The sequence below is a fragment of the Numida meleagris genome, chromosome 6, assembly GCF_002078875.1.
Source record: "Numida meleagris isolate 19003 breed g44 Domestic line chromosome 6, NumMel1.0, whole genome shotgun sequence".
Classification (NCBI taxonomy): domain Eukaryota; kingdom Metazoa; phylum Chordata; class Aves; order Galliformes; family Numididae; genus Numida; species Numida meleagris.
In genome coordinates this window covers 60,305,688-60,332,742 of record NC_034414.1, presented here as the reverse complement: position 1 = coordinate 60,332,742, position 27,055 = coordinate 60,305,688, and the positions used below count along the sequence as shown (strand labels likewise).

Sequence of the window (27,055 nt, the reverse complement as noted above, 5' to 3'; positions counted from 1 at the left end):
TCTCCTTTTTTTTTCCTTCTTTGGAAGGAGTTTTCCTGGGTTTGGAGGAGTTTTAAGTTGAAATACGGAAGTGGTGGAACGTCCATCGTGTCTCAGGAGAAGTTTAGATCATAAAACTGCTGCGTGTGTAAGAACAACTCTGTTGGTCTTCTCACATCCTAGAGCTGTAAGCATCCTTTCAAGTATTATTACTGCTACTAAACATTGGGACTGCTGCTTGCACAGCCCCCTCCCTGTTCCGTAAGCCTTACAGAGGTAAGCTCCGAATGGTGATGGCAGCTTTTCTTAACTGCTGCACATCTGGCCTATCCATTGCCCTGGTAAAGGCGTAGTGAGGCTGCTTCGCTTATTTAAATGTTCAACTTAATGATTTTAAGAATAAATTTCATTTTTTATTGAAGACATCTCCAGCGCTCTCCGAAGAAGCTGAGTTTGGATGCTCCCTTTCTAGAGCAGCCTGGGATGTGGGGAAGAACTGGTTCCCAGCAAGGGCAGACTGCGTGTCCTGCACAAGGCATCCTGTGCTGGGAGAAGAAGGGCAGCAAAGCACTCAGTGTGGTCAGGGCATGGCTGTTCGATTTCAGTTGTCATGTAAAGATGCACACTTACGAGTAGATTTCCATAAAGAAAAGAAATGGTGTTTATATGATTGCCAGGTGACGTATGCAGTAGAGAATTGAAGTAATTCCTTTTTTTAAGCAGCTGTTAGAAAACTTACAAAGTAGACCCACGTGAACCTTTTAGAACTACTTCAGAGTCACCTGGCTTGCTGAGCTGTTAGCAAACATCAGCTGTTAGCTCAGGCAATGGAGATAGGGGACAAGCACTTTGCCAAGTTTTTTTTCCATTCTGTTATTGGTGGCTTAAGAATTCTGGAGATAAGAAGTGGGGGTGGGACTTTTTTTTTTTTTTTCTAAATAGTTTATCGTCTTCCTCTGTAAGGAGAACCCAAAAGAGAGAAGTGATGGTGTGTTTGAGGATGATGGCCTTATCTAAATGCTTGAACTACACCTTTCTTCCAAAATACGTTCCCAGTGAGGAGCCATCATTCTCTGCGTGGATATTACATTACCCGGGATCGGTTGGTTGCTGGGATGTGGCTTGAGCTGAGAGAGCCCGGCTGGGTGGCTCCCACCCTGGTGGCCTGCAGAGCTTGGCAGGGGCTGGAGGAGGGCAGGGCAGGGCAGCATTTGGCAGCAGGATCAAAGTGAGGAGTGGGAGGCAGCCGGAGTCTGTCCTGAGGGGCAGGAGGAAGCGGCAGCCGCCTGGGTTTTGTGTGAGCGCGAGTGACTGCACGCAAGGAGCTGCTTACACGTCGGTTGTGAGCCAGTGGTACACGGAGATGTCACTGATACTCACCGAGTCTGTTGCTGGTAGTTGTTTGCTGTGAGGTTATCGTCTGGGCCGCTTCGGACAGGCGGTGAGGGTACCCTTAGCACAGTGCTGTGCTTTAACCCAGTGCATGGCTAGGCACCACGCTGTTTGCCCACTCCCCTCCTCTCCCAGTGGGGAAAAAAAGACAAAGCAGAACCCGTGGGTTGAGAGAAAACTATAAAGAAAAAGCATAATAGTTACGACTGTATGTACATAAACACGTGCAGTAAGTGATGTGTGAGCAGTTGCTTGCCACTCACCAGCTGATGGCCCCCAGCGAGTGGAAGGGAGTGATGAGCTCTCACCTCCCTCAAAACTCTCCTTCCACGTGATGGCACGTTATGGAATACCCCTTGGGCCAGTTTAAGCCAGCTGTCCAGATTCCATCTCCTTCCAGCGACTTGGGTTCCCCCAGCACTGCTCGCTGCGGTGCTGGAAGGGCCTTGGCTCTGTGCAGCACTGCTTAGCAACAGCTAGGAACGTCGCTGTGTTACCAGCATTGTTTTTCTCCTGGAACCAAAACACGCAGATCCGTTTTGCCAGGAAGATGCTGATCTGTACCGAGTAGGAGAACTCTATTTTAATGAATAAATCGTAATGAATTTCTTTACTTGGTATAAACTGCCGCCAGACTCATGTAGGAAAACTGCATTTGCTCACTTTTATACCTTGATAGCTACTTTTGATAATTGTTTGGAAAAAGCACGATGACTTTGTACCTGCATGTTAAAGTGCGTGACTGATGCTGCCACTTTTAGATTGTGAACGGGGCTGAGAGAAGCAGCTGAAGCTGGTGAAGGTTTGCAGTGACAGACAGGAGCACAAGGAGCACTGCGGAGACTCCTGAGCAGTTGAGAATCAGGAAACACCGGGCTCAAGTGATACCTTCCTCAGTCTGATCGAGGAAGGATCTGTTCAGGCTCCTGGTTGTAGTTAAAAAAGAAACCATCCTCAGGTTGTTGAGGTAAAGTCACGGTGTTTTTCTGAGCTTTTTAGGCTTTTCTGAACCTTCCACACTCTCTCATTGGAACCAGAGAGAGACCAACGTGAATTCATTGCTTTCAAGGTAACAGAATGGATGAATCTGTACACGTACAGCTCTTTATTTGTAGCTTGACCCACGTACGCTTTGCAGCAGCTAGAGGCAGCGGGCAGCTTTCTGATGTCAGTAATATCTGCTTGGAAGAAGTGGTTCCCCCGCCCCCTCCCTTTAAGTAGGAGCACTGACGGCTCTTACCGCCACTTCCTGAAGTACTGTAGCTGAATTAATGACTACACGGGCTGGTATTTCACAGCCGAGTTACACTTGAATCTTCACTGCTTAAATATTTAATCTTTATTTCTGTAGGACAGCATGGAAAACTCAACTATGCAGAACTCAGATAATACAGAGGAGGAGAAGACAGCAGCGGCGACGGCTATAAGCAATGACAGCACTGGCAATGGCGCTGAAACAGCAACAGAAGAGCAGCATATGGACTTCAGCACAGAAATTATGAGTGTAACTGAGATGGAACAATCACCTGATAGTTCCCCTGACTTGAACGAAGACAACACACAGGAAGAGGGTGAAATTCCAAATATTGGAAGTTTACAGACGACAGATATTGAGGCTGGCTTCCCTCCGGATTTTGACAAGTTCTGGAAAGTAGTAGAGGACAATCCCCAGGATTTCACAGGATGGGTCTATCTACTACAGTACGTAGAGCAAGAGGTTAGTATGGGCCCCCTTCTTCCTTGGTCTTCCAGAAATAACCAAGCAAAACCAAACTAACCCACAGATGTTCCAGTAACAAGTCAGATCTGTACATCAGGCTTTCGTGTGCACTATTTTAAGGTGGTTGTCGTTGTCAGTGTTATCAGCATAGGTCATAAAATAAGAAGAGCTATTTTTAAAGATGATATTGAAACAATAACTAATTTGAAAACATGAATAATGTATTTGGTTTTGTACTCTTGCAAGAACATTGTTCCAGCTTCTAAAGGTGAAAATATCTGCTAAAACTTGTGCATTACTGGAGATGGCTCTTTGCACTTAGTTTTTGGTAGTAAATAATCAGCTATGGCGTAAACAAAATTCTTGCTAGCTTTTCGAATGCTCTGCACTTGGATGTATTCAGCATTACTTAAAACTATGTTGATTGTGCTTGACTTCTGTGACACCTTCTCAGCTGTGTGTAACCTGCCACGTGTTAGTTGGGTCCTTCTTAGTCTCATGCACTGCAACAAACAAGGACGAATGTCTTTTCTCACGAGAGGTAGCTAACCTGTGGGACTTCTTGCAGCAGAATATGTGAAAACAGAAGTTTATCTTGTTGCCTGTTGAGCCTGTGTAAATTCACACACACACACAAAAATTGTGCATGGCTGTAATGTCAAAATGGTTCTGTCTAAGGAGGCCTCTGAACTGCAAATTTTGTGGCCAGGGAAGGTTTCTGAGGAAGCTTTCTTGTACGTTTGTCCTGTTCTTAGACTTCTCTTGGTCAGTCTTTGGAGAGGACTTACTGCATTAGGTGTATCTTTGGTCTGATTGCAGCACGATCCCAGGACAAGATACCAGCGAGCTGCTTGTTTTGTTCTTCAAACGTTGTGTTGGAAGTGATCTGTTAGCTTTTGTTGTGTACTTCTTTGCAGAACCACCTACCAGCTGCCAGGAAAGCATTTGACAAGTTTTTCACGCACTATCCATATTGCTATGGGTACTGGAAGAAGTACGCAGACCTGGAAAAGCGACATGACAACATCAAGCAATCCGATGAGGTACGTAGGTAGCTGGACAAAGCTATTGCCATTGATCCTGTTAGCCAAATAATGACTGACCTACCACAAGTCATTTGGCTGCCAGAACCTGCCATGTATGGTCAGGTTTATAGGGATTTTGTTTGCACTTGTCACTTCTGTGGCATTTGTAGCTAATGTTTTCTCTCTTTGTTGGCAGGTGCGTTAAACCTCTACAGTTTGTCAAGCTTTGCAGTGCAAGCCTCTGTATTACACTGCAGCTTAACAAGTAGGGCAGGGCTTTTCTCTCACTTACATTTATTACTCATTTTCAAAACAATATAGTTGGTTTGCTGGTCACGATTGCTACATCTTATTGCATTTTTGGTCAGACGCTGTCAATGATGATCTAATGGGTCTGTGCCCTATGGTCTATACCCCAAAGCCTGCCCACACAACCTGGTCAGAATGCAGGGACCGCTGCGCTTTGAAGATCAAGACTCTGCACGTGGAGATCAGAACATTGCCATGTTCTATCCAACCTCCACCCGAATGGTAATGGTAGATTATTTAAACAAAATTCCAGTAATTAGTATTTCTAAGGTTCACCGGATAACACAGTGTTGCCTCTCTATTAGGACGCCATTAAGTATTTGAAGTACAGTTCATGTTCTCTTCATAGGTTTATCGCAGAGGGCTTCAGGCAATTCCTCTTAGTGTTGATCTTTGGATACATTATATAAACTTCTTAAAAGACACCTTGGACCCTGATGATCCTGAAGCTAACAGTACTATTCGAGGGTAAGTTGAAAGCAAAGTCAGTGGTACAAGAAGGACGTGCGTGTAGTTGTGTCGTGCAATCAGATGAATGTGGTTTAGCTGAGGGGCTGGAGGAGGAAGTGTAAGTGGGAACCTTCTCTGTTTCTAGAGATCTTGCAACTGAAAACTAGAAGATACGATGATAAGTTTTAACTAAGCGATTTAAGTGTGATTGCAAGTAAATGAGGACTCTTATCTTTCAACTTTTCTCTGTCACTGCATCCAGAAACAACTAAATTATTTTTCAGAGCCTATGAACATGCAGTCTTAGCTGCTGGGACAGATTTCCGTTCTGACAGACTGTGGGAAATGTATATAAACTGGGAGGATGAGCAGGGAAACCTGAGGGAAGTTACATCCATATATGATCGTATCCTTGGAATTCCAACACAACTCTACAGTCATCACTTCCAAAGGTAAAGAGAAAACAAAGATGTAGCTAATGCTGTGAATTTCTTCAGCACGTGCAAACCTACTTCTTTATGTGTGAAAATGCTCACTAGGAACAACAGCTTGAAATAGTTTTGTTTTATTCTATTTATACATTTTGACTGGGCATTTTTAAGTACTGGTGCACATTTTAGAAATATGGTTTTAGATTAAGTCTCTAATTCTTCTGTGGATTAAAGGAAGGCTGAGGAAATGTCAGTCTTTGAAAAAACAGAATCATAGAATGAAAGCTCTTGTAGAATGAGACCTCTTTAAAGCTTAATACCTCATGCAGTGCTTACTTGTGGCAAAATACTTTCATAGAATCACAGAATGGCTTGTGTTGGAAGGGACCTCGGGGATCATCAAGTTCCAGCCCTCCTGCCACGGGCAGCGTTGCCAGCCACTAGGTCAAGTACTAGATCAGATTGCCCAGGGCCCATCCAGCCTGGCCTTGAACACCTCCGGGGATGGGGCACCCACAGCCTCTCTGGGCAGCCTGTGCCAGCACTGCACCATCATCTCAGTGAAAACTTCCCCAACATCTAATCTAAATCTCTCTTCCTTTAGTATAAAATCATTCCCCTTTGTCCTATCACTGTCTGCCCATGTAAAAAGTTGATTTCCATCCCGTTTATAATCCCCTTCTAAATACTGGATGGCTGCAATGATGTCTCCTCGCAGCCTTCTCTTCTCCAGGCTGAACAAGCCCACCTCCCTCAGCCTGTCTTCACAGGGGAGGGGCTCCGGCCCTCTGCTCATCTTGGTGGCCCTCCTCTGGACCCTCTCCAGCAGCTCCACGTCTTTCCTGTGTTAGGGGCCCAGACCTGGATGCAGTACTGCAGATGGGGCCTCATGAGGGCAGAGTAGAGAGGGGCAATCCCCTCCCTGTCCCTGCTGGCCACCCCTCTTCTGATGGAGCCCAGGATACCATTCCGGGCTGCAAGCACACACTGCTGGCTCATGTTACGTTTTTCATCTATTAGGGACTCTAAGTCCTCCTCATCTGGGCTGGTCTCGTGGAGTTCTTCTCCCAGTCTGTACACAGACCTGGGATTACCCCAGCCCAAGAGTAAAACCTTGCGCTTTGCTTTGTTGATCCTCATTGGGTTCACATGGGCCCAACTTTTGGGTTGGTCATGGTCCTTCTGGGTGGCATCCCTTCCTTCTGCAGTATCAATTGCGTCACACAGCTTGGGGTCATCATTTTGTTTAAGCACAAATAGAAATGCTTAGCTAAGTTATAGATAGTTGAGCCCTACATTAGTATGGAAAGATTAAGAGGGAACCAGAAGCCCTAGTTAAATTACACACTAGTCTTCCTTGTCATTTCTGCAGATCTCAGTGGTCTGTTTTCATTATTTAAGTTCATAATTATTTCATTTTTCACTGAAACGTGAAACTTCTGAACATCTGAGGTAAGGTGGGAGGTTTGTTCAGTGCATACATTTTCAGAAGTTGCGTGCTTAGTGGTGTTCTAATAATAAAGTGAGTTAGAACCCGACTAGGATTTATTGTGTTCTGATTGTGCAGAGTATGAAAACATAAAACGTCAAATTCGTGCTGACGTGTTTCTTAACTGTTTTCAGGTTTAAAGACCATGTCCAGAACAACTTGCCTCGAGACCTCCTGACTTCTGAGCAGTTCATTCAGCTGCGCAGAGAGCTGGCATCTGTGAATGGCCATGCAGGGGGGGACGCGTCGGCTGGCGACGACCTGCCCTCGGGTACCGAAGATATAACTGACCCTGCCAAGGTACATATGCAGAGAGTTGCCATCGGGATTTCTTCCCTTACTCTTGCATATCACTGCTCCTTGCCTCATGCTGTAGACAGACAGCTTTTGTCTGTAGAGCATGCTCTAACAGCACTTCCGTAGGTGTCAAAGAAATGGAGCTCATCTTTAAGATAAGACCAAAACTTCACGTAGAAAACCTTTAGTTGGGTTGCACTAAGAACCAAGGCATCATCGGGGTAATACTCCTCCCTTCCCCAAGCTGTTTTGTGCAGCGTTTAATGCATCTGTGCTACTTTTGATTTATGCGTAGTGCTGTTGTCATAAAGTGCATTTACAGAGCTGATGCGGCGTCTCCTTGTGTTACATTTCTGAACAATTGTGTTTTAGCTGATCACTGAAATAGAGAACATGAGGCACAGAATCATTGAGATTCATCAGGAAATGTTCAATCACAATGAACACGAAGTCAGTAAGAGGTGGACATTTGAAGAAGGGGTAAGTTTGTTTTTTCTTTGTAAGGCAGCACGTGAGAGTTCTGAACATAAGGTTGGGAATTAGGAGTTTGAGTAACAGTTGGGCCTTAAAATTGAAACGTGTGGGACTTTGACTAAAGATCCAGCTTCACTTTTCTGCCATTCTTCTCCTTAAAAGTGGCTTGTAAGGTCAGCTCTGTCATCTGAGGTTGTAAAAGCCTTTAAACTATTTGGAAAGAGGCTAGATAGCATAACACTGTTTTACTCAGCAGCCTTTAACTGTACATACTGAGTGCTCTGCAGTTCTGTAATGCTGCAGTGCTGCAGCCTGCTGCAGGGAGCCTGCTTGACGGGGTGTTGGACTTGATGATCCTCAGAGGTCCCTTCCAAGCTCTGCAGTTGTGTGGTTCTGTAATTCACTCTTACTTTGTGCATCCAGAGTGTTACACAATAATTGGAATGACTGTCTTCTTCCTTTCATTAATTTAAAAGGAAGGCATGTTCTAAAAGGAAAAAAAAAATACACTGGCAAACACAGATTTCTATTATATTCTTGCATCTAAAATCTGTTAGCTTTTGTTTTCCAGAAGTAACCACAGTTAGCATGCTGCTCCCATGTATAACATGTTAAAAGTAGTTAGCTAAACTAAGAATTTGATCACAGCAGATAGAAAACATTTTCAGTGTAGAATTAAGTTTGATTCCTTTTGACGGAGTAGCCTGAGGTTTTCAATTCTTGGTATTTCTCTGGTGAGCATGGTACTGTGTTGCAACATTGAAAGGACGGTAGATGGAAGAGGAGAACAAAGAGTACACTGTGTCCAAGAATTGTGAGTGGAATGTTCAGAGATTCTTTCATGGCCTACATGATCTCAGATCTGTTAACTGTGTTCCTTGTTGTGCTTTGTTAGAGTAGGCAAGGTGCTTTGTAAGCCAAGGGAACTCAAAGCTGTGGTGCAGTAGCCCATCCTAGCAGGTAGTCAGCTCCAGGGAATGAACACTGCTCCATGAAGTGCTGATACCAGTTGCAGGATCTCTCTTGTACCAGGCGTCTTCCTGGAAGGAAGCAAAGGATAGAGAGAGTGTGCTGAGAGGAACTGAGGCTCAGGTGTGCTGATGGGTGGTGCAGCATGGTTGTGAGCATGGCTGTTATGGGCTCAGGTTTAGCTACAGGTTTCTGAAGCTTCAGGAATGCTCAGCGTATGGACATGCCGTGGAAAATGTCTTGGAATCATGTTATTCTGTACTAGTCCTGGCTAGAATCTACCTGCTCTACCAGGAGAGCGTCTGCTCTATAGACACTAACACAGTGAATCTATAAAGTGTGTAAAATGTGAAGTTAAACGTGTCTTTACAACAGAGATGAGGTAGATGTGCAGCAGATGTCAGATAAGTGATAGAGGCCTGGTAGACCTGCATTACTTTTAATTTTCAGCAGCAACAATGTATCTGTGAATTTATCAAGACAACGAATTACTGAGCTTCATAGTAGAATTCGGTAAGGATCGCTGAGAGATGGTGGGCTTTAAGTTTTGAGTGGCCTTGAGGAATTCAATGTTCCTCCTTAGCTGTGATCAGTTCTTTCAAAACCTGAATGAATGGATGGATACTGAGGTGGAACTGCAGTATGGGAAAGAAAGAATCAAGTAAAATTAAATGCGAGGAGAAGGAAAAAGCCATCTCTGGAAGGATGCTTTGCTACGCTTAGTTCAGAGCAATATTTATATTTTCTGTGCTGAACTCTGTGGAGCCCAGCTGCTCTTGGCAGCAGTGACAATGCAGTCACAGATCGGGATGGCATAGATTGGAAGGGACCTTAGGGATCATCTGGTTCCAGCCCCCTGCCCTGGGCAGTGCTGCCAGCCACTGGGTCAGGCTGCCCAGGGCCCCAGCCGACCTGGCCTAGCTACTTATGGAATAATTAGCTTAATTTAAATATTTGATATGGAATTCAAATCAAGGCTGTCTTTCCTTGCCACGATTCTCAGCTGAATTTTGAACTTGTCTTGTAGGATGTTCGTTAGTATAGCGATAAGTGTTTGGACAGCATGTTTTTTGGACAGTATGTTTGTGCACAGGAATTGTTGCTGATAATGCCACTGTTACATTGTAATGGAAGCTTTGCAAGGTAGTAACTGTGTTCGTCACTTTCTTTTTCCAATTCTGTAAACATTTGCACTCAGAGAGCTTTCTGGGTAATCTAAGTTGTAGCTAAAATGCAGCTATCAACAATGTTTCTCAGTGAAGTGGGATCACCCCACTTGTCTTTCTTGCATAGATAATAAGGTACCATTCTGAAGTCCTGCTAATTTAAAATGCTTGATTGGTGTGTGGTTATTGTTTAACCGGCTTGATTGTGTTGCTGTTAGTCCTACCTTGCATCCTGTGATTCCTGCAGATAAAGAGACCTTACTTTCATGTGAAACCTCTGGAGAAAGCGCAGCTCAAAAACTGGAAAGAGTACTTAGAATTTGAGATAGAAAATGGGACGCATGAACGAGTTGTGGTCCTCTTTGAAAGATGTGTTATTTCATGTGCCCTCTATGAGGACTTCTGGATTAAGGTAAGGGAAGTGGTTTGCCACCGATCCCATGGCATACACTGATCTAGTGACTAACCTTTTGTACTCTTGTCGAACGTTGTTCATATATAACTATATCTGTTGCATTAGGAGATGGTCTGCTTGCAACCAGATTTGACTGCTGCATATGCCAACTTCGTTGCCTCTCTACGTCCTTCCTTACAGAAACTAGTCTAGTGGTTCAATAAAGGTGCTGAATGGGTTTAAACAAAAGAATTTTATCCTTCTGTCCTGTACTTGAAGACAAATGTAAGCTGTAAAATTATTCAATCTCTGCTCTGTTTTCAACTATAGTATGCCAAATACATGGAGAATCATAGTATTGAAGGAGTGAGGCATGTCTACAGCAGGGCTTGCACAATACACCTTCCTAAGAAACCGATGGTTCACATGCTGTGGGCTGCCTTTGAGGAACAGCAGGGTAAGAGCAAAGTTAACTTCTCCCGGGAGGGATTCTATTGAAGGAAGCTGTTGGAAGTGTCATATTTTAAAGCGTCTTCCCTGGTGTTTTAGGCAACATCGATGAGGCGAGAAGAATCTTGAAAACCTTTGAGGAGTGTATTCTAGGCCTAGCAATGGTTCGCTTGCGAAGAGTGAGCTTAGAGCGCAGGCATGGGAACATGGAAGAAGCTGAGCGCCTGCTTGAAGAAGCTGTTAGGAACGCCAAGTCAGTTAGTGAATCGTCGTTTTATGCCATCAAATTAGCTCGGCACCTCTTCAAAGTGCAGAAAAATCTTCCAAAGGCAAGAAAAGTGCTGTCAGATGCCATAGAAATCGACAAAGTATGTGTTCTTTCTTTGCTGTACTAAAACCAAAAACAAACTGGTGTTGTTTTTTTTTCCCCACTTAAAATATGGCAACAATGATGACAGGTACTGTAACTGTATGTGATGTTTCATTACCGCATGGAGACACCAGTCCCTCTAAACTGATGTTGCCATATTTGCAGTTCTCAACTCTGGAAGTTTGCAATTGTAACTGTCTTTAATGGGAAGCACAGTTTGCTCCGTTCTTCCTTTTGGGAATGGCAAACGTTGTGGACGTGTTCCCATCTCGGGGCAAACCAAACTGGTCACACAGGCATTATCCTTGGATTGCTTTGTGGAACTGCTCCAGCCCTTTTGTTAGCTCTGTGCTCCCCCTGTTTCTGTGGTGTTGGATCACTTCGATCCGTTTGTGCATCAAACTGGATCAGAAATGACCAGTATGGAAACAAAACGTTTGTATTGACTGTTCTGCCATCTACTTGTGATGCACATTTACTGGAATGTATTCAGTAGATGCACGTTCAGTGTTAAACACCTCATACAGCAAGTCGACGTGTTCTGATGTTCTTTCTTTTTTTATTTTTGTACAGGAGAATACCAAACTGTATCTCAACTTGCTTGAAATGGAGTACTGTGGTGATCTCACACAGAATGAAGAGAACATTTTGAGCTGTTTTGATAAAGCTGTTAATGGCTCGTTGTCTATAAAAATGAGGGTTACGTTTTCGCAGCGAAAAGTGGAATTCCTTGAAGATTTTGGTTCTGATGTAAACAAGTAAGATACAGCCTGTGCCGTGGCCAAATGAAGCTCACAAAGAGAGCCTGTAAAAGTAGCAGGGCAGGGGCTGGCTGAGTGCACCCATGGGGCTGTTGATTTCCTCGACAATTCAGTTTGGAAAAGTAGCTAGAGCTCCAGAAGGAAGTCCAGTGTTGAAGTAGGAATCTCTTCCCAGAAAATTATCCCCTTTTTTTTTTCTGAAATAGCTCAGAAGGCCTCAGAGGGTGAACTCTTACCACCCGTAACCTCCTGCTGTGGTTTTCTTTTCCCAAGTTTTACAAAGGAGGATTCTTCCCAAGGGGAATGTTTTGTGGCATGGCTATAATGTGTATTGCTGTGCCCTGTGAGCTGCTGCTTGAGTTTCCAAACCTGCACTGTTGGTTTTTTTTTCCCTCCCCTGCATTCAGAAGCATTAACAATGCTGTACACTTATGTGGGGGAATCACATAGGAGTGCAGCTTTTACTTAAATACTAGATAAGCTTCATTTCTCTTGATTCTCTATTGTAAAATAAGTTCTTGTTTGTATTTGCATTTTGCAGCTAATTAACTTGGCAAGACAAAGCAGGAGTTGGTTTTTCTGCTTTGTATGTTTGTAGCAATAGCTGCCCTCAACTTCTGTTGTCTCTGAACATTGCAACTCGCCTGGCTGCTGGGCACTGCAACTTTGAGATCTGAAATACACCAAGGTTTTAAGCTCCCAAATAACACTAGAAGAAAGAATAAGTGCAAGAAACACTTTTCCTAAGAGCAATATTGAGAGAATAAGCGTTTTTCATTTGATACTTTGTAAACTGCAGCACGCATCAGGTGAAGTGATATTTAGCTAGTCATTTGAATTTGAATCAGGGAAAGGAACTTAGGCTTTCAGTCAGCAGTACACTTGCATAGAGCACGTGACATTGCATACTCGTGCATAGAGCACCAGTGACACAGCTCTCTTGGGCTGCAGTAAATAACCCTGTTCTTTCCATACTGTTGGAGAAAAGCCTGTAGGTGCTGCTGGACTTGTTTTCATTCTGCGTAATACTCAGTTCCAGTATTTAATAAATGTCAATTCCTAAATATCAGTGCAGCGTGGATAGCATCAGCTCCAAGGTGACGGAAGGCCATTGCTGGCAGGAGCAGCTGTGTCACGAGCACGTTTGGGAAACCTGTGTGAAGTTCATTTGTAAAAGAACCGCAGGGAGGGCGAGAAGTGCAGCAAGTTGGGAATTTCTCAGCTAACATTTCTGGGCGTTACGGAATCTCCCTTCAAATTAAGATGTGGAATTCCCTTTTTTATTTTTTTCTTGGCTTTTCAATCTCTGTTTTAGATGACTGAGTTAGAATATTTCAGTATTTCTACGTTTTGAAGTAGACATTTTAAAACGATTGCTTGCGTTTAAAATGTTCTCATGGAAGCAGTGAGCAAAGCACTTCTTATTTTTCTTCAGGCTTTTGGATGCGTACGATGAACACCAAGCACTTCTGAAGGAGCAGGATACTTTAAAGAGGAGAGCAGAGAATGGGTAGGTAGCCTGACGTCTAAACTAACTCGATAGATGGTGCAGCACTGGTAGCAGGAACGTGTGCTACCCTGAAATGTCATCTGATACAAGGGATGTGAAAGCTGTAGAAGTTGTTCAGGGAGCAGCCTCTGAAGCTGGTGGGTTTGGGGTTGGTTTTTTTGTTTGGGGTTGGGTTTTTTTTTTTGTTAGTCTCTGAAATAAATATATTTGTCTTAAAACTGACTGTCAGCAAGAACAAAATCGCTTCTTAATCACTTAAAAGTGTACCCGAGGGCTGAACTATGGGTTTAAATAATGGGAGAAGAGATTTCGTGTGGTAAGTGATTGAAGGTTATTTTCCAGTAAAACTAAAGAATACTGGTAAAAATAAGAAAAGCTCTAAGTAAAGCACGGTGTTGATGGCTCAGCTGGAGCACCAGTAGAATTTACAAAGCAGGCTGTTGTTCTGAAGCAGCATTTATCGCTGTCCTCAAAACCTTGCAGCATTACCCCATTTAAACAGGAAGCTGAATTTGAAAATGCTGCTTACTCTTGCCTGTCACAGCATTCCTCCCTCGTTTGCAACATGTAGGATACCATTTACAAGCGTGTCCTAACTTTGCAGATCGGAGGAGCCAGATGAGAAGAAAATGCTCACAGATGAGCAAACCATGGCATCGGCACAGATGATGGATGGAGACATGCAGGTCAATCAGGCAGCATACAACTATAACGCCTGGTATCAGGTGAGCGTGTGCTTTGGTTATTCCTTCTCTCGTGCACGTTCTGGATATATGCAAACTTGTTTTCCTGGGGCCTTCTCTTTGCCTGTGGCCAAGCATCAGTTGTTAAGGAAAGGTTGGACTAAAATCTTACCTTGCTTTTGTTGCTTGCTCTTTGTCCTATTACATAAGTGTAAAATATTTCTCTTTAGTGTGGGGCGAGATAACAGTTTGGCTAGCTCATTAGCTAAAGGGAAGCACAGCAGCAACTAGTAAGAGTTTTCATCATTAATTTTTCCAACCAGTATTTCCTGTATTGTCTCAGTATGCATTCTCCTGCACTAGTACCTAATGCATGCAAGATCAGAGGCCGTTCTCACACTGCATTTCATTTTGTCCCCTGTAGGGACACAGGGTAAGTTAGTAAGCTTAGTTTCCTCTCCTTGCTGGGCCTGTGGCAGCAGCAGCAGCCTGCAGCACATGCTCTGCTTGCTTCTACACTAACAGGTCACTTTGTGTCCTGGCTTGGTCAAGGGGAGGATTACAAAGAGCGTTGAAACTTGCCTTTTCTGTATGAGATGAATACTGAAGGTGGATAATGCTGGTACTTGTCAGTTGGGATGTGCATCACATGCTGTGGGCTTGGAATGCATAGCCTTGTTTGTTCTGAGTAGTAGAGGGGCCAGCTGAAATGTTTGCTTAAGCAGTGGAATGAAAACTGGTATTTAGGCTGTAAGGAGCCCACCATGCTGGTAAGAGCAGTGTTTGCAGGTACACAGGCAGCTGTGTAACTTGTTCTGGAATTGTCCACATTAAGGACAAATGTTCACTCCAAGGTCAGGTGGGGAAAGGTGTGTCAGCCAGTGTGAGGAAAGCAGTCAGTGCTGGGCCAGGGGAGAGCCCCCTTCCTCAGTCAGAGCCATGGGAGGAGCAGGCTTGTACCCTTCCTTGGTGAAGGTCTTTGTGCCTTTGCTGAAGTGGTAACTCCATCCCTCAGTGATTTTATTTTTTTTTTATGTTTCAAAATACGTGGAGAGCAGCAGACAGAAGCGCTCTCTGAGGGGATGGGTGCATTTGTTCATACAGACAAAAACATCCCAGGCAACAGTATCTGCCTTGTGCTGACTACTGCTTGCAACTCAGTGGCACTCCAGTTTTACTTCTGTAGCCCAGCTGACTGCAAGCTGCTCTTGTAAAGTGGTTCAGAGTTGACAGGCCTGGCCCTGCCGAGGAGCACCGCAGTTGTTCCACCCTTTGTGTCAGACTGAGGTGCAGGATGCATGCAAAGCTCCAAGCAGAAGGTGCTGAGGTACAGATCTCATGGATGTGGCACGGAGCACATGGCACACCTGTGCAGCCACAGGGGCTGGTGGGTTCAGAGCAGCTGAAATGACAAAGTGCTGAAGTTCCGTGTGCCTTTCTGGAATGATAACGTATCAGCTGTCCTAAAAGGAGCAAGGTATTCTGCCTTATTTATCACGTGTGCTTTTTTTTTTTTCCTAGTACAATTACCAGAACGCATGGAATTATGGACAGTATTATTCTCCTTCAACTTGATCAGAAGAGCGAGTGAAGTTCACTGTGCAGTATCAACAAAGAGTAAAATATATTTTTCTAAATTAGGGTTGTGAAAGAACTGTTGTAATACCTGCTTTTTGGTCTTTTGCATGTAAAATGAGCTGATGTTCACAGGGTATGTGTGAAGCAAGAATTGTGTGCTGGTAACTGATAAATGGTATCTCTGTACAATTCTAGTTTACCATAAATGCATTTTTTTTTTAAAATTCCCTGCACTAACTTATGGAGCTATCTGAAGCATTTTGTTCAGTCTCGTCATGATCCCTGCAGAGGGCTGACCTGCTCTGGCTGCCCACCAAGCTGTTCCCGCATTCTCTCTCCTCAGCAGGCCCCATGGAGGAAAGTATGATCTGAAATAAACCCAACACCTCAGTGTGTTGAGGGAAGGACAGGGAGCTTGCTCACCCGTTACCACCATGGGCAAAACAGACTCAGCGTGTGGAAGACGAATTCATAACAGAGTAGGGCAGTAAGAACTAAAAGCAAACTGAGAACGCTTTGCCCCTGCTCCCCTTCTTCCCAGGCTCAACGTCTGTCTCAGTTCTTCTATCTTCTCCCCCACGAAGCGCCACGGGGTGGGAGCGGGGTTTGTGGTCAGGCCCTAGTACTTCTTTCTCTGCTACTCCTCCTTCCTCGCGCTCTTCCCTGCCCCAGGGGTGGGTCCTTCCCTTGGCTTTGCCTTCCAGAGCTCCTCCCCCACGGGTGCAGGCACTGATCCAGCTGGATGTCCTCTGGGCTGCAGCTCCTGCCCGACCTCCTGTACCAGGCTGGGCCGCTCTCCCCGGGCTGCAGCAGCCGTGGAGCACAGCCTCCGGCTCTGCCTGGTCCCTGCAGGCAGCAGGGGCATGTTACCTGCTTTGTCTCTCCCATTCCCCCCCCCCCCACCTCGCACAGCTGCTGTGCAGTGGTGTTTAAGCCTTTCTTCAATACACGCTCACAGCAGCACAGCTAGTGTAGCTTGCTGACTCCGTGCTGGATGGAAGTGGCACTGGGCGTAACCCCTGCAGCCCCACAAGCAACATCCTGCCCCATAAGGCCAATACAATGCCATGGATCTAATCAGTAAACCTTTCTGTTGGTTTTAAAGAAGCAGTTTGGATGTCTCCTAGCCCCAGCAGCTGCTCCGGGAGACGAGCAGCTCTTTGACCTGTTCTGCTCTCCTTCCCAACCAAAACTTTGCCCGTTTCCATTGTGCAATCCTTTTCTATGCCCCAGTGAGCAAATCCCAGATTACTTTGTTATAGGGTCATGGCTGAAACTCTTCGGATTGAGGTGGCAGCCTTTGAAAGCTGTGACATGTATTTTCTATTCCATGTGGGGGGGGGGGGGGTGTCAAAAATTAAAATGCAGTGCAAAATGATGTTGCATTCTTTTTTTAAGAAGCACAAACTGTGTTTGGGATGATTTTTGTATCTAGAGTTTTTCATGTACACAATGTGAGCAAACTTTTTTCATTTTGATCAAAGTGATCATTCTCATTTTCGTAATAAAAGCAAGGAATTCAGCAGTTCTTGGAGCTTTCTTGGATTTCCTCATTCACACCGAGAATGAATTCAGTTTTGCTCAAAAAAAAAGTCAAGTTCTGTAGTTACGATACAGAAACACCTCAAACTTGAGGCGGGTGTAGTTCTTCTAGGAAGGGGCTGGCATCACACCTACCAGTTTAAAATGCATTTAAAGGAGACATTTCCCATCTCTTTTAGAAAGGAAGCAGTGACACACCTATAACTAATGCTGCTGGCTGAGCGCTGCTGTAAAGTGTAGCAGCTGTGCTGTGATAAAGCTGAGAGAGAAATGTGGTGCTGGAGACTCGAGCTCAGAACTGAAATAAATACATTTCAGTTACAGGTCAGTACTGAAGGGATAATGAAGTCATGGCAGTTCAGGATGGGGCTCTTTCTACAGTTCCTGGAGATGTGTGCATTTTCCCTCCCCTGTAGTAAGAGAAGTGGCAATGTAAGCAGACACAAGAGAACAGTTGCATGTATAAACAGCGTTTTCTTTAGTGGTATGTTACTGTACAGCAGTTGGGGGGAGCAGATTTGATTTCAATACAAGGCCACAGTTGTAGTTATATCCTGAAGTTACGAGAGCAGAACTGCAGCTGTCAGAATGCATTCCCAGCAGCAAAGAAGAATCTTCATTTCACTCGATATCCACCAATTCCACTTCAAAGAAAAGTTTGGCATTTGGTGGAATTCTGTTGGCACGAGTTAAGGAAGCTTAAAAGACCACCACGGTTCGTTAGCTCATCGAGCTCACAGAAATGATTTAGCACCTGTTCTCCTGCTCCTCCGTGTCCGTTTCACATTTCACTGGCCTGTGTTAACATCCTGGCTTTAGCACGGAACCGCAGCTGCTGCTTAACGCCAGTGGTCATGAGACATTCAGTCCCAGGTCTGCAGACAAGCTGTTACCCAAACATGCTTTCATAATTCCCATTCCTCTTCATCTGAAGAGCTGAGTTTTACCTTTGCTGCCTGACTGTTGTCTCTACGTGTGGTCAAACCGATTTCATTATACACTGCTGGGGGAAGGACATTTGCTTAGACAACACTTCAGACTACCAGCACGTGAGGTTAAAACGAGAGAATAATCCCTTCCTCCTGATAAGCAGCAGGAAGGGTTGGTAAGAAAACAAGCAGGACCACTCATTCAGCTGTGATCGCAGCTGTATCCAGAGCTGCTTCTTGACAAGCTCCAACAGCTTGTACAGCAGCAGCAGACACTTCTCTCAGCTACACTGGTTGTTATCTCAGTGCTGCAGGGTAAGCATTTGGAAGGAGCTGGAGGAAAAAAAAAGGTAGAAAACAACACCGAGTTATCTTTGCTGCATGCTGGAATGCAGCAATGTGGACAGGGGGCTTTCTTCCAAACAAGCAGGCAGTTGGATCCATCGCTTCGTGACACTTATTTATAATGTCCTTTGGTGCTCTGAGCCTGCTCTGTGCAGCAAGTGAACACTCTGCCACTGTGCCCCTGTCTGTAAAGCACATCTTCCTGCCAAGCAGCATTTCCAAGGTACTTAAAATAGCAGTGAGAAATGGATTGTGAAAGGATACTTAGCATCTGGCTGCCCTTTCTTGCCGTACGCCCACTCAGGTTCGATTTCCAGCTGAGCCTTCTCTCCTTTACTCATAGTTAAGAGAGCTTCATCCCACTAAAAACAGAACAACACAAAAAAAACAACACAAGTCTTAAAGCACCACCATCAAGAGAAGTGCACTTGATCTGCTTCTCAGCTCGTTTCTGCCAAGACCTGTTTGATACCACACCATTTGTTCCAGCATTTTACCCATGCGTGTAAACATGCATGTTCCACAGAACTACCCACGGCCTCAGGACACATTTCAGAGCTGAACACTGCACGCACAGTGCCGAGAGGTTTTGTCTTCTCCATCTCCACCTCTTGTTTTCCTCCCTGTCCTGCCCATGGATTAGTGAAGGCTGACTCTTAGATATTAACTTCACATCAGTGCTTGTCCCTCTTGGAGACTCTGCCCTGCACTGCCCAAAGCTGGTGATGGTTGTGATGCAGATACGGTGCTCAAGCCACCAGCTGCTCCTCACGGCCTGTACCCGCTTGAGGACCCGATCTGGCCCCCACACAACACAGGAGCATCAGGCCCAGTGACTAAAGAAAACCCAGGAGACTTCTGCAGTGTTGGCCACGTGCCCAAGGCTGCTTCCCCTTCCCAGTTCCAGCCACCAAGGCCGCATTCCTGCAGAGCAGCCGCAGGGAAGGTCATGAGTATGACCAGATCTACGCAGTGTACACGTAGTGGATCCATTCATATGAATTCTATATGGATTCTACCTCCACCACTACAGCAGTCGGTGCTGGATCCCGCAGAGGAGTCACAGCATCCGAACTGCAACTCACTACACGCCAGCAGCCGGAATTTGGAGGCTCAGCACAGCGTTCCGAGTTGACGCATGAACTGAACGATCCGCAAAGCAGCACTGAGGCAAAGAGAAAAGAGCTGCTGACAAAACCCAATCTTCTGGCCCACAGAGCACACAGCGCCGCGGCAGCTGAGCCCTGGGAACCCCATCACCTCCCGTGGAGCAGCGCTGTGCAGACAGCAAGGGGCTCTGCCTCCCCCACACCGCTTAGCAACGACGCTGCAGCTGGATGGATGCATGCAGAATGAAGAAATGCCACGTCCTGCTGGTGGCAGAGCTCTCCCCTTTTCACAAGGAACAACAGCTCCAAGTCTGCATCGCAGCCATACATGCTGAAGACTGAAAACTCTTTGGATGCTGAGGGAATCGTTAGTGAGTTTTACTTACGCCTCTGATAACTTTTCCTACACCGACTTTGAAGCTTAAAGGCTTGGCTGCTTTCTTCTTCTTTGAACCTGAAAGACATTTTTATATTCACGTGACACACGGAACATGACCTGGAATTGCTGTTAAGATCGTGCTTTATATAAATATCTGTTCTCATCGTATTACCTCTAGCAGACTATCAGATTTTTAGGAGGAAACTCAGTGCTGTGCACTGGAAACATCATTAAACATAAATCAGGTTGCATGCTGACACATATCTTTCACATACTGACCCACTGAACCTAAGAGTCATTTCTGAACTACTGGATTTGACAGCACATCATAAATCCGCTACGGAAACAACAGAGCCAGGAGTGATCCGACTCTGCTTTGAATGCTGCAGAAATGCTTTAAAGCAAGCAGTGAACCAGTGGCAGCGTCCGAGCTCCTCACAGTGCTGGGCACCACTGCTGGAAGAGCTCCTGGCCCTTCAGTGTCATGCACCTGAATCCGCCAACCACAGGGTCACAGGCTGGGGCTTGGAACCAGATGGTCTTTAAAGGTCCTTTCCAACCCCACCATTCTGTGACTCTGAGATTATCAGCATGTCTCTGCAGCTGGCATGCCACAGGAGGCTGCTTCAGACCTCTGCTGCTCCAGCGTTAAGGTTTTCTTACAGAAGCACGCCAATTAGTGCCTAATTAGAGAAGCTAACTACGCCGCCCTGTTCCGTGGATAGGAAAGCTCGCCGTCCTCGCTCCGAAGCGGCCGCCGTGCTGTGTGTGGCTGCAGGTGACACGAGGCCCGGCAGGAAGCAGCCGTGTCACATTGCAGCGGGCAGCCCCAGAATAACGCCCGGCCTCCCCCGCAGCCCAGCGCTGCTCCGTGAGCGCGGCCAATGCCTTCCACCTCGAAGCGGAACCGAGGCGGACACCCGGCGCGCACAGCCTTACTCGTCTGAACGTTGGTGTCGAAGACGGTTCCGTCCTGCAGCTTCCCGGTGTACCAGCAGTGCACGGTGTCCCCTTTCTTCGGGAAGTTGGTTTTGTCGCCCTTCTTGAGGATGGATTTGGTGTACTTCGGCGGGCCCTGCTCGCACGAACCGTTCAGGTTGGAGAAGACCGCCCCACCCCGCCCCCACCCCCTGGTGTCGGCACCGCGTGCGGCGCTGCACGCTGCGGGAAACACCAGCGGCGCGGGCACGGCCCAGCACGGCTCCCACCCCCCACCGCGGCCACACCGACCTCCTCCGCGGGCTCCTCGGCCTTCGCCGCTTTCTCCTTCTCCTTCTCTCCCTCCGCCTTCCCGGGCTTCGCCTTCTCCGCCGCCCGCTCGGCGCCGTCCGTGCCCTTAAAGCGCTGAGAGCCGCGGTGCCGTCACCCCCCGCCCGCCGCCGCCGCCGCCCGCCCCGCGCCCGGCCCCGCTCCGCACCTGCGTGTGGAAGAGCTGCGTGTAGGCCGCGATCAGCTGCTCCTTGTTGGCCGTCTTGGCCACGTTCTTCACCTGCCCCAGCAGCCGGTGCTCGGCCAGGAACTGCGGGGAGAGAGGAGCTGAGCGGGGGGTGGGGGTCGGGGGCCGGGTCCGGGGGCCGTGCCGCGCCGTACCGCCTGCGCCGCGTGCTCCTGCAGGAACTTGATGATGTCCTTCTTGGGCAGCGCCTCGCTCCGCAGCTCCTCCGCGCTCCAGGGCTGCGCGGGCGCCGCGGCCGCCGCCATCTTCCCGCCCTCACTGCTCCTCCTCCTCCTCCGCAGCGCAGCGCCCGCCCCCCCCCGCCCCGCGCGTGCTGTGGAGCGATGGGCGCGGACGCGGGATGAGCGGCGGGCGGCAGCGCACTCTACCCGAGGCGTGGAGGCGGGCCGCGGGCCCCGCGCTCCGGGCCGGCCGGGATGCGGACGGCGACGACGACGACGACGACGAGCTGCTGGCGGCCGCCGCCGCGGAGCTGGACCCGAACCCGGGCCCCGAACCGGGCTCCGGAGGCTTCTGCGCGGCGGCGGGGGCGCTGTGGATCTACCCGACCAACCGGCCCGAGCGCGCCTACCAGCTGCGCATGGCCCGCGCCGCGCTGCTCGCCAACACGCTGCTGTGCCTGCCCACCGGGCTGGGCAAGACCTTCGTGGCCGCCGTCGTCATGTACAATTTCTACCGCTGGTTCCCCTCCGGCAAAGTGGTCTTCCTCGCCCCCACCAAAGCGCTGGTGGCGCAGCAGATGGAGGCGTGCGCTCAGGTCATGGGCATCCCCGGGCGGGACATGGCCGAGATGACGGGTACGGGCGGCGCGGCGGGAGCCGGGGCCCAGTGAGGAGGAGGGGAGGCCCGGGACCGGCTCGTGGCTGAGAGGAGCCGGGGGGCGGGGAGGGGAGGGGAAGGGGAAGAGGAAGGGGGGAAGGTCTAGTGTGTGGCCCACAGGGCACGGAGGAGCTGCTCGCTCTGCTCCGCCCTGGGGGGGCACAGCTGCAGCGCTGCGCGCAGTGCGGGGCTCCCCAGCTCCGGGAATTGCTGCAGAGAGCCCCGAGGAGCGTGCGGAGGTGGAGGGGGCCTGGAGGAGAGAAAGCTGAGGGGCTCTGAGCGGTGATTGTAAAAATCCAAAAGAACGGGAGTCACAGGGATGGGGCCGGGCTCTGTTTTGTGGTGCCCAGCGCCAGGACAAGGGGCACCGGGCACAGACTGGAGCCCAGGCAGTTCTGCATGGACATAAGGAAGAACTCCAGTGTGTGAGGGTGGCAGAGCCCTGGCCCTGAGCCCAGAGAGGTGGGGGAGTCTCCTTCCATGCACAGATCCAAACCCGCCTGCACGCTCTGTGTGCAGCTGCGTTGGGAACTGCTTTGACGTGGGGAGCTCTAGAGCTCCCTTCCAACCCCAGAGGTTCTGGGATTCTGTCTTTTCCAACCCTCCAGGTTCTTTGTTTTCCAGGGGGAACGCAGGCGCTGAGCCGCAAGGAGCTGTGGGCCACCAGGAGGGTCTTCTTCCTGACGCCGCAGATAATGGTGAACGATCTCAGCCGAGGAACGTGTCCTGCTGTGGAAATTAAATGTTTGGTTGTTGACGAAGCCCACAAGGCCCTGGGGAACCATGCCTACTGCCAGGTAACGCGGCAAACCCGAACCCTGCGCTTGGTTCACAGTGACAGAAGAACCTCACCAAAATCTCTTCTGTCCTCCACAGCAGTTTGCAGTTGCTATGGAGAGATTTTCTTGTAGGTCCTTTGCTTTGTTTGTTGGTTTGTACACATTTGTCGGTGCTCTGTACGATCGGTACGTTGTTTTTGAGTATAACTTGTATTAAGACTTGATAAGGCGATTCCTTGGTGCTGCTTTGCTGTCCTTGAATAGAGCTGAGATGGAGGGAGTTCAGGGAAAAAAAAGTGGAGACTTCTTTGTAATGCAGGTTCTTTAGCATAATGAGCTCAAAATTATTCGTTCAAACCAGGATTTTGTCTTATTAGCAAAGAGTTTGTCCCGTTACCTCATCTTAATCTCCATGGATAGGTGACTGAAGGCAAAGCTGCTGTTCTGTGTGCTGGGGAAGCTGACCACGTGTCTGTGAGCTTGCTGTGTCCCTGTAGAGGGAAGGAGGTGGCTTTGATGCTTGCCTGGCGTGGCGTGCTGGAAGGGAGACATTAGCTTGATAACTGAGAGCAGTGCCTGCTGGTTTGCCACTGCTGCAGTTTTCTTCTATTGTTCTTTCCCTTCTCAGAACCATAGCAAGTTAGTGTTCTAAGAATTTGAGCTGTAGGCTATCTGACTTCAAAGTAACGTATAAGCCTTTCCTTAAGGTATTTTGCTGTCATTCAGATTGTTATGTCACAGAACCAAAGCTTGCATTCATTCCCCAGCTTTTGTCGTCTGTCCATCTCCAGTAAGGGTATTAACGTGGGACTTCCCTGTCCTCAGGTTGTAAAGGAGCTGAGCAGATACACCAATCAGTTCCGGGTCTTGGCCCTGAGCGCCACACCAGGCAGCGACACCAAGGTAAGGGAGCTGGAGCTGAACGGGCTCTGGTCGGCGGCAGACGTGGGATATTGAAGTCTAGGGAGCTCTAAGTGAAAGCATGGAACTCAATGGAAGTATTTCCTCAATGGAAGTAGGACCTTCTGTTTTTTGAGAACACAAACCTACTGGAGCCAAAGAGAGCACGCAGTTGATGCGGAATGTTTTTAGTATTCCCCTCAGCATTGTCTGTTGGGTAAAAATAAGTCAGGCTGAGGTTTTCATCAAAGGCAGGTGGACTTCCAAATCCACTTAAAGAGAAGAGTACGTCATTTAGCTACTGCGTGGGGGCTGTGGGGAACCTTCCCCCCCAAACTGTGCCGTGGGTCTGTGATCCACATGGGGATCCTTGTGGTGTACCCAGACCTGAAGGGAGAGCTCTGTCGCTCCAGCCCTCGTGCAGCTGCTTGCACTTAGCATTCACAAGCTTGCTGTAATGTTTCGTAGAATCATAGAATCACAGAATTAGCTAGGTTGGAAAAGACCTCCAAGATGATCCAGTCCAACCATCCACCTACCACCAATAACCCCACTAAACCATGGCTCTCAACACAACACCTAAACATTTCTTGAACACATTCTTTATGTAAAATCTCTAAGGTGAGGATTTTTACATTTTCATCTATACCTGGTATGTTTTCCTTATATAGCTTTCAAGGCCATTCAGAATAGGAAAGGAGTGACTTTCATGAGATGTTGACTTGCATGGAAGGAATATTAACAAGAAAACGTGCTCCTTTGTTCTGTGGCTTTTCACACAGGCTGTGCAGCAGGTTGTTTCCAACTTACTCATTGCTCAGATAGAGCTGTGTGCTGAAGACTCTCCAGAAATTCAGCCGTATTCTCATGAGCGGCAAGTGGAGAAAATCGTTGTTCCTCTTGGTGAGCAGCTGGGCAGCATTCAGAGAGCTTACATCCAGGTGGGTTCTTTCCTTCCCTTACCATTACGCAGACGCTGTCACTGAGTGTATAATTCTGTGTGTATGCCTTCCTACTTTAACATCTCCATCTAGAATAGCAATAACTTATAAAGATAATACCTTGCTCCCCAGTTAACTTTGTATTGTCAGCTACAACAGCTGCTATTTTGCTTTGCAGCAGTGTTACCTTTCACAAGCTCCAGTGGAGAGCTTAATTTGTTTTCTCTCCCTTGTAAAACAACACCTGAGCTGAGGGCCTCTGGGTTCAGCTGGAATGTGATGGTGCTGGGAGGTTTAGTGCTGTCCGGGTCACACCCAGCCTTCTGCAAGGCTCAAGCCTTTTCTGTGATGAAGACTGTTCTTCAGAGCTTTAACTCACCTATGCATTTAGTTCTTTTTGTATTTGGGTTTGGTTTGTTTCAGGGGATGTGTATGTGTGTAGGACATTGGGCATTAACCAACGGTTAAAAACAATACAGGGCAGTAGTAAACAAGTGGTACTACATAAGATATAACTTTCAAAAATTCATTTTTTGGTAAAAGGCATTGAAAAAAACCCAAATAAATACAAAGGTAAGATAGTTGGTATCCAGCTGTTTGGCTGCTCTGGAGTAACAGAGGTGTACAGAAAATCCCGAGCCAACTTCAGTCCCCCTCAGTGTGGCCGCAGTGGTTTCATTTCCCTTTCTTTCACCTGGCATTTCTATTGCTGCTTTAATGAGAAGGTTGGAGGCCTGCTGTGCCCCCTGCAGTAATAAGGGGAGGGATGCTGGCCTTCCTCTGCAGCAGCCAGCTTTGTGCAGGTGTTGTGCAGGGTGGCGATGCCGTGTCCCTGCAGCTGGATGGCGCAGCGTGCCGTGCTCTGTGCTCTGCCTGCCCTGTGGTTGGAGGTGGGAATGAGTGAGCGCAGCCCCTGGGGCGTGACAAGCACACGGTGCGTTGTCCTGCAGGAATCAGATGTGAAGTGCTCTGCTTGGCATTAGGATTTAGGAGGCAGTGGTGTACAGGTGCTGCTCTTTGTGGAGCACTGCGTCTCTACGGTTGGTTCTGAAAGCATCTTCTGCCATGGGAGGGAACAGGAGCACGGCATCCCTGCTGGCTGCAGCATGGGGATGCGTGGCTCCGGATGTGTGCATATAGCAAAGAGTGCACTGGTGCTCAGTGCTACTCAGATTGTTCAGTCTTACAGCAACAGTTTCAAATCCAGGCTTCAGGTCTCTTGTGGAATCAGAGCTGCACCTTGTGAGCTCTGCTGTTTCCATGCAGAGGAAACATGGCAGCAAAGAGACCGAATTCTGAAATCAGTGCTAACACAGGCTAGAACTTGTGTCACAAATACGAGACCCAAGGATGCTCTCCGCACAATGAAATCATGACCTTTAATTTGAGAAACAGTAACAGTAAACAGGACAACACGTAAGTAAAAATAAAGGGCAGTGTAAAACAGCACAGCTTGACAATGCTTATACTTGTATGCACGCAGTAAGCAAGGCCCTGAGTATCACAAAGCTGGAATAGGTGTTTTAGGCACTAACACTTGTTTGAAAAGTACACAGTATGCAGGACAGCGCTCATCTGTTAAGGCTACAGCACTGAATCTTGCAAAAATGGGGGGGAAATCTGTTTTACTCTCTCCTTTGAATAGCAGAAATGAAATACTTCAAATTAAAAATGAAAATCCATTAATGAATGGCTTACGAAGTAGAGCCACAGTGGGTAACACAGTGCCTGCTCCAATGACAGGAGTTAGGGACTCGGGTGGGACTTGAAGGTGATCCATCTGAGTCCCTGTAACGCTTCCTTGGCACTCAGTTGGTAACTATTGGGCAGTTTTCATGGTGGCAATTAGAAAGCACAGCTCTGTGCCTGTGCTTGGAGGGCCGTTTTCAGAAGTGCTCCATAGCCACGAAGCCTGTCTTCAAATGGAGGATTCGTTGGTTCTTTCTCAGCAGCGGAAGCAGCCTAACCTAAGTGAACATCAATTCTACCCCAGAATTCACAGTTTTACATCGAACGACACCGAGTTGCTTATGGAAAGAGCCGTGACACAGCAAACAAAAGGCATTTAAAGTGTGAAATATCTACAAACCCATGCTTTCCGGTGAGAGGATCCACTGCTTCCAGTGGCACGTGGTGTTCGGTGTGCCAAAATGGCTTCTGTCACTGGCAACGTTTAATTTGACAAATCAGAGGTGGAAATCTGCTTTTATTTGCTGTATTGCTGGAGGTGGGGGGGGGAAACAAGGGAGTGAGAGGAGCAAAGCTCGTCATTTCATGCCTGCCTGGGCACTCTGCTCGAGTCAGCTTTCAAAAAGTTATTTTCCATTAGTTTGTTAGCTTCCACGTTAGTACTGGCTGGCACTGCCAGCAGGGCCTGCAGGGGTGGTGTTACCCCCCTGGCACCAGCAG

The 27,055-nt window shown here is 47.6% G+C and overlaps 3 protein-coding genes and 1 long non-coding RNA gene across 10 annotated transcripts in view; 2 read left to right on the top strand and 2 right to left on the bottom strand.

Annotated features, from left to right (window-relative positions):
• PRPF39 (pre-mRNA processing factor 39) overlaps window positions 1-16,975 on the top strand; it is an 18,028-nt gene extending 1,053 nt beyond the window's left edge. The window contains exons 2-14 of one of the 4 annotated variants that reach the window (XM_021403048.1): window positions 2,723-3,088; window positions 4,009-4,134; window positions 4,775-4,893; window positions 5,160-5,327; window positions 6,930-7,095; window positions 7,465-7,572; window positions 9,949-10,113; window positions 10,426-10,552; window positions 10,645-10,913; window positions 11,489-11,673; window positions 13,112-13,186; window positions 13,791-13,911; window positions 15,391-16,975. In XM_021403048.1, the coding sequence (XP_021258723.1) occupies window positions 2,729-3,088; window positions 4,009-4,134; window positions 4,775-4,893; window positions 5,160-5,327; window positions 6,930-7,095; window positions 7,465-7,572; window positions 9,949-10,113; window positions 10,426-10,552; window positions 10,645-10,913; window positions 11,489-11,673; window positions 13,112-13,186; window positions 13,791-13,911; window positions 15,391-15,444 (2,043 nt within the window). In that variant the 5' untranslated portion in view covers window positions 2,723-2,728 and the 3' untranslated portion in view covers window positions 15,445-16,975. Of the gene's footprint in view, window positions 1-2,722; window positions 3,089-4,008; window positions 4,648-4,774; window positions 4,894-5,159; window positions 5,328-6,929; window positions 7,096-7,464; window positions 7,573-9,948; window positions 10,114-10,425; window positions 10,553-10,644; window positions 10,914-11,488; window positions 11,674-13,111; window positions 13,187-13,790; window positions 13,912-15,390 lie in introns of those variants that run through there. The other 3 variants (XM_021403049.1, XM_021403051.1, XM_021403050.1) reach the window with 3 other exon arrangements.
• LOC110401686 lies at window positions 21-1,936 on the bottom strand. Its single transcript, XR_002440532.1, has 3 exons — window positions 1,635-1,936; window positions 1,360-1,549; window positions 21-524 (listed from the first exon to the last, which is right to left on the bottom strand). It is a non-coding gene; the product is annotated as an uncharacterized LOC110401686 (long non-coding RNA).
• FKBP3 (FK506 binding protein 3) lies at window positions 17,444-21,502 on the bottom strand. The gene is made up of 7 exons (XM_021403070.1): window positions 21,342-21,502; window positions 21,169-21,270; window positions 20,982-21,095; window positions 20,691-20,826; window positions 19,759-19,826; window positions 18,528-18,625; window positions 17,444-17,665 (listed from the first exon to the last, which is right to left on the bottom strand). Exons 1-7 carry the CDS (start codon window positions 21,450-21,452, stop codon window positions 17,611-17,613), a joined length of 684 nt encoding a protein of 227 aa, XP_021258745.1. The 5' UTR covers window positions 21,453-21,502; the 3' UTR covers window positions 17,444-17,610.
• The window catches only part of FANCM (Fanconi anemia complementation group M), a 61,259-nt gene continuing 55,714 nt past the window's right edge, over window positions 21,511-27,055 (top strand). For all 4 annotated transcript variants that reach the window (XM_021403041.1, XM_021403042.1, XM_021403043.1 and 1 more), the window contains exons 1-4: window positions 21,511-22,004; window positions 22,651-22,823; window positions 23,631-23,708; window positions 24,488-24,646. In XM_021403041.1, the coding sequence (XP_021258716.1) occupies window positions 21,548-22,004; window positions 22,651-22,823; window positions 23,631-23,708; window positions 24,488-24,646 (867 nt within the window). In that variant the 5' untranslated portion in view covers window positions 21,511-21,547. The remainder of the gene's footprint in view (window positions 22,005-22,650; window positions 22,824-23,630; window positions 23,709-24,487; window positions 24,647-27,055) is intronic.

Coding starts and splice junctions, on each gene's coding strand:
- FKBP3 (XM_021403070.1), bottom strand. CDS start 21,452: ATGGCGGCGGCCGCGGCGCCCGCGCAGCCCTGGAGCGCGGAGGAGCTG. Junction 20,827..20,981: donor CCGAGGAGCCCGCGGAGGAG/GTCGGTGTGGCC, acceptor TCGTGCGAGCAG/GGCCCGCCGAAGTACACCAA. Junction 17,666..18,527: donor AAAGGGCAGCCAGATGCTAA/GTATCCTTTCAC, acceptor TCGTGCCAACAG/AATTCCACCAAATGCCAAAC.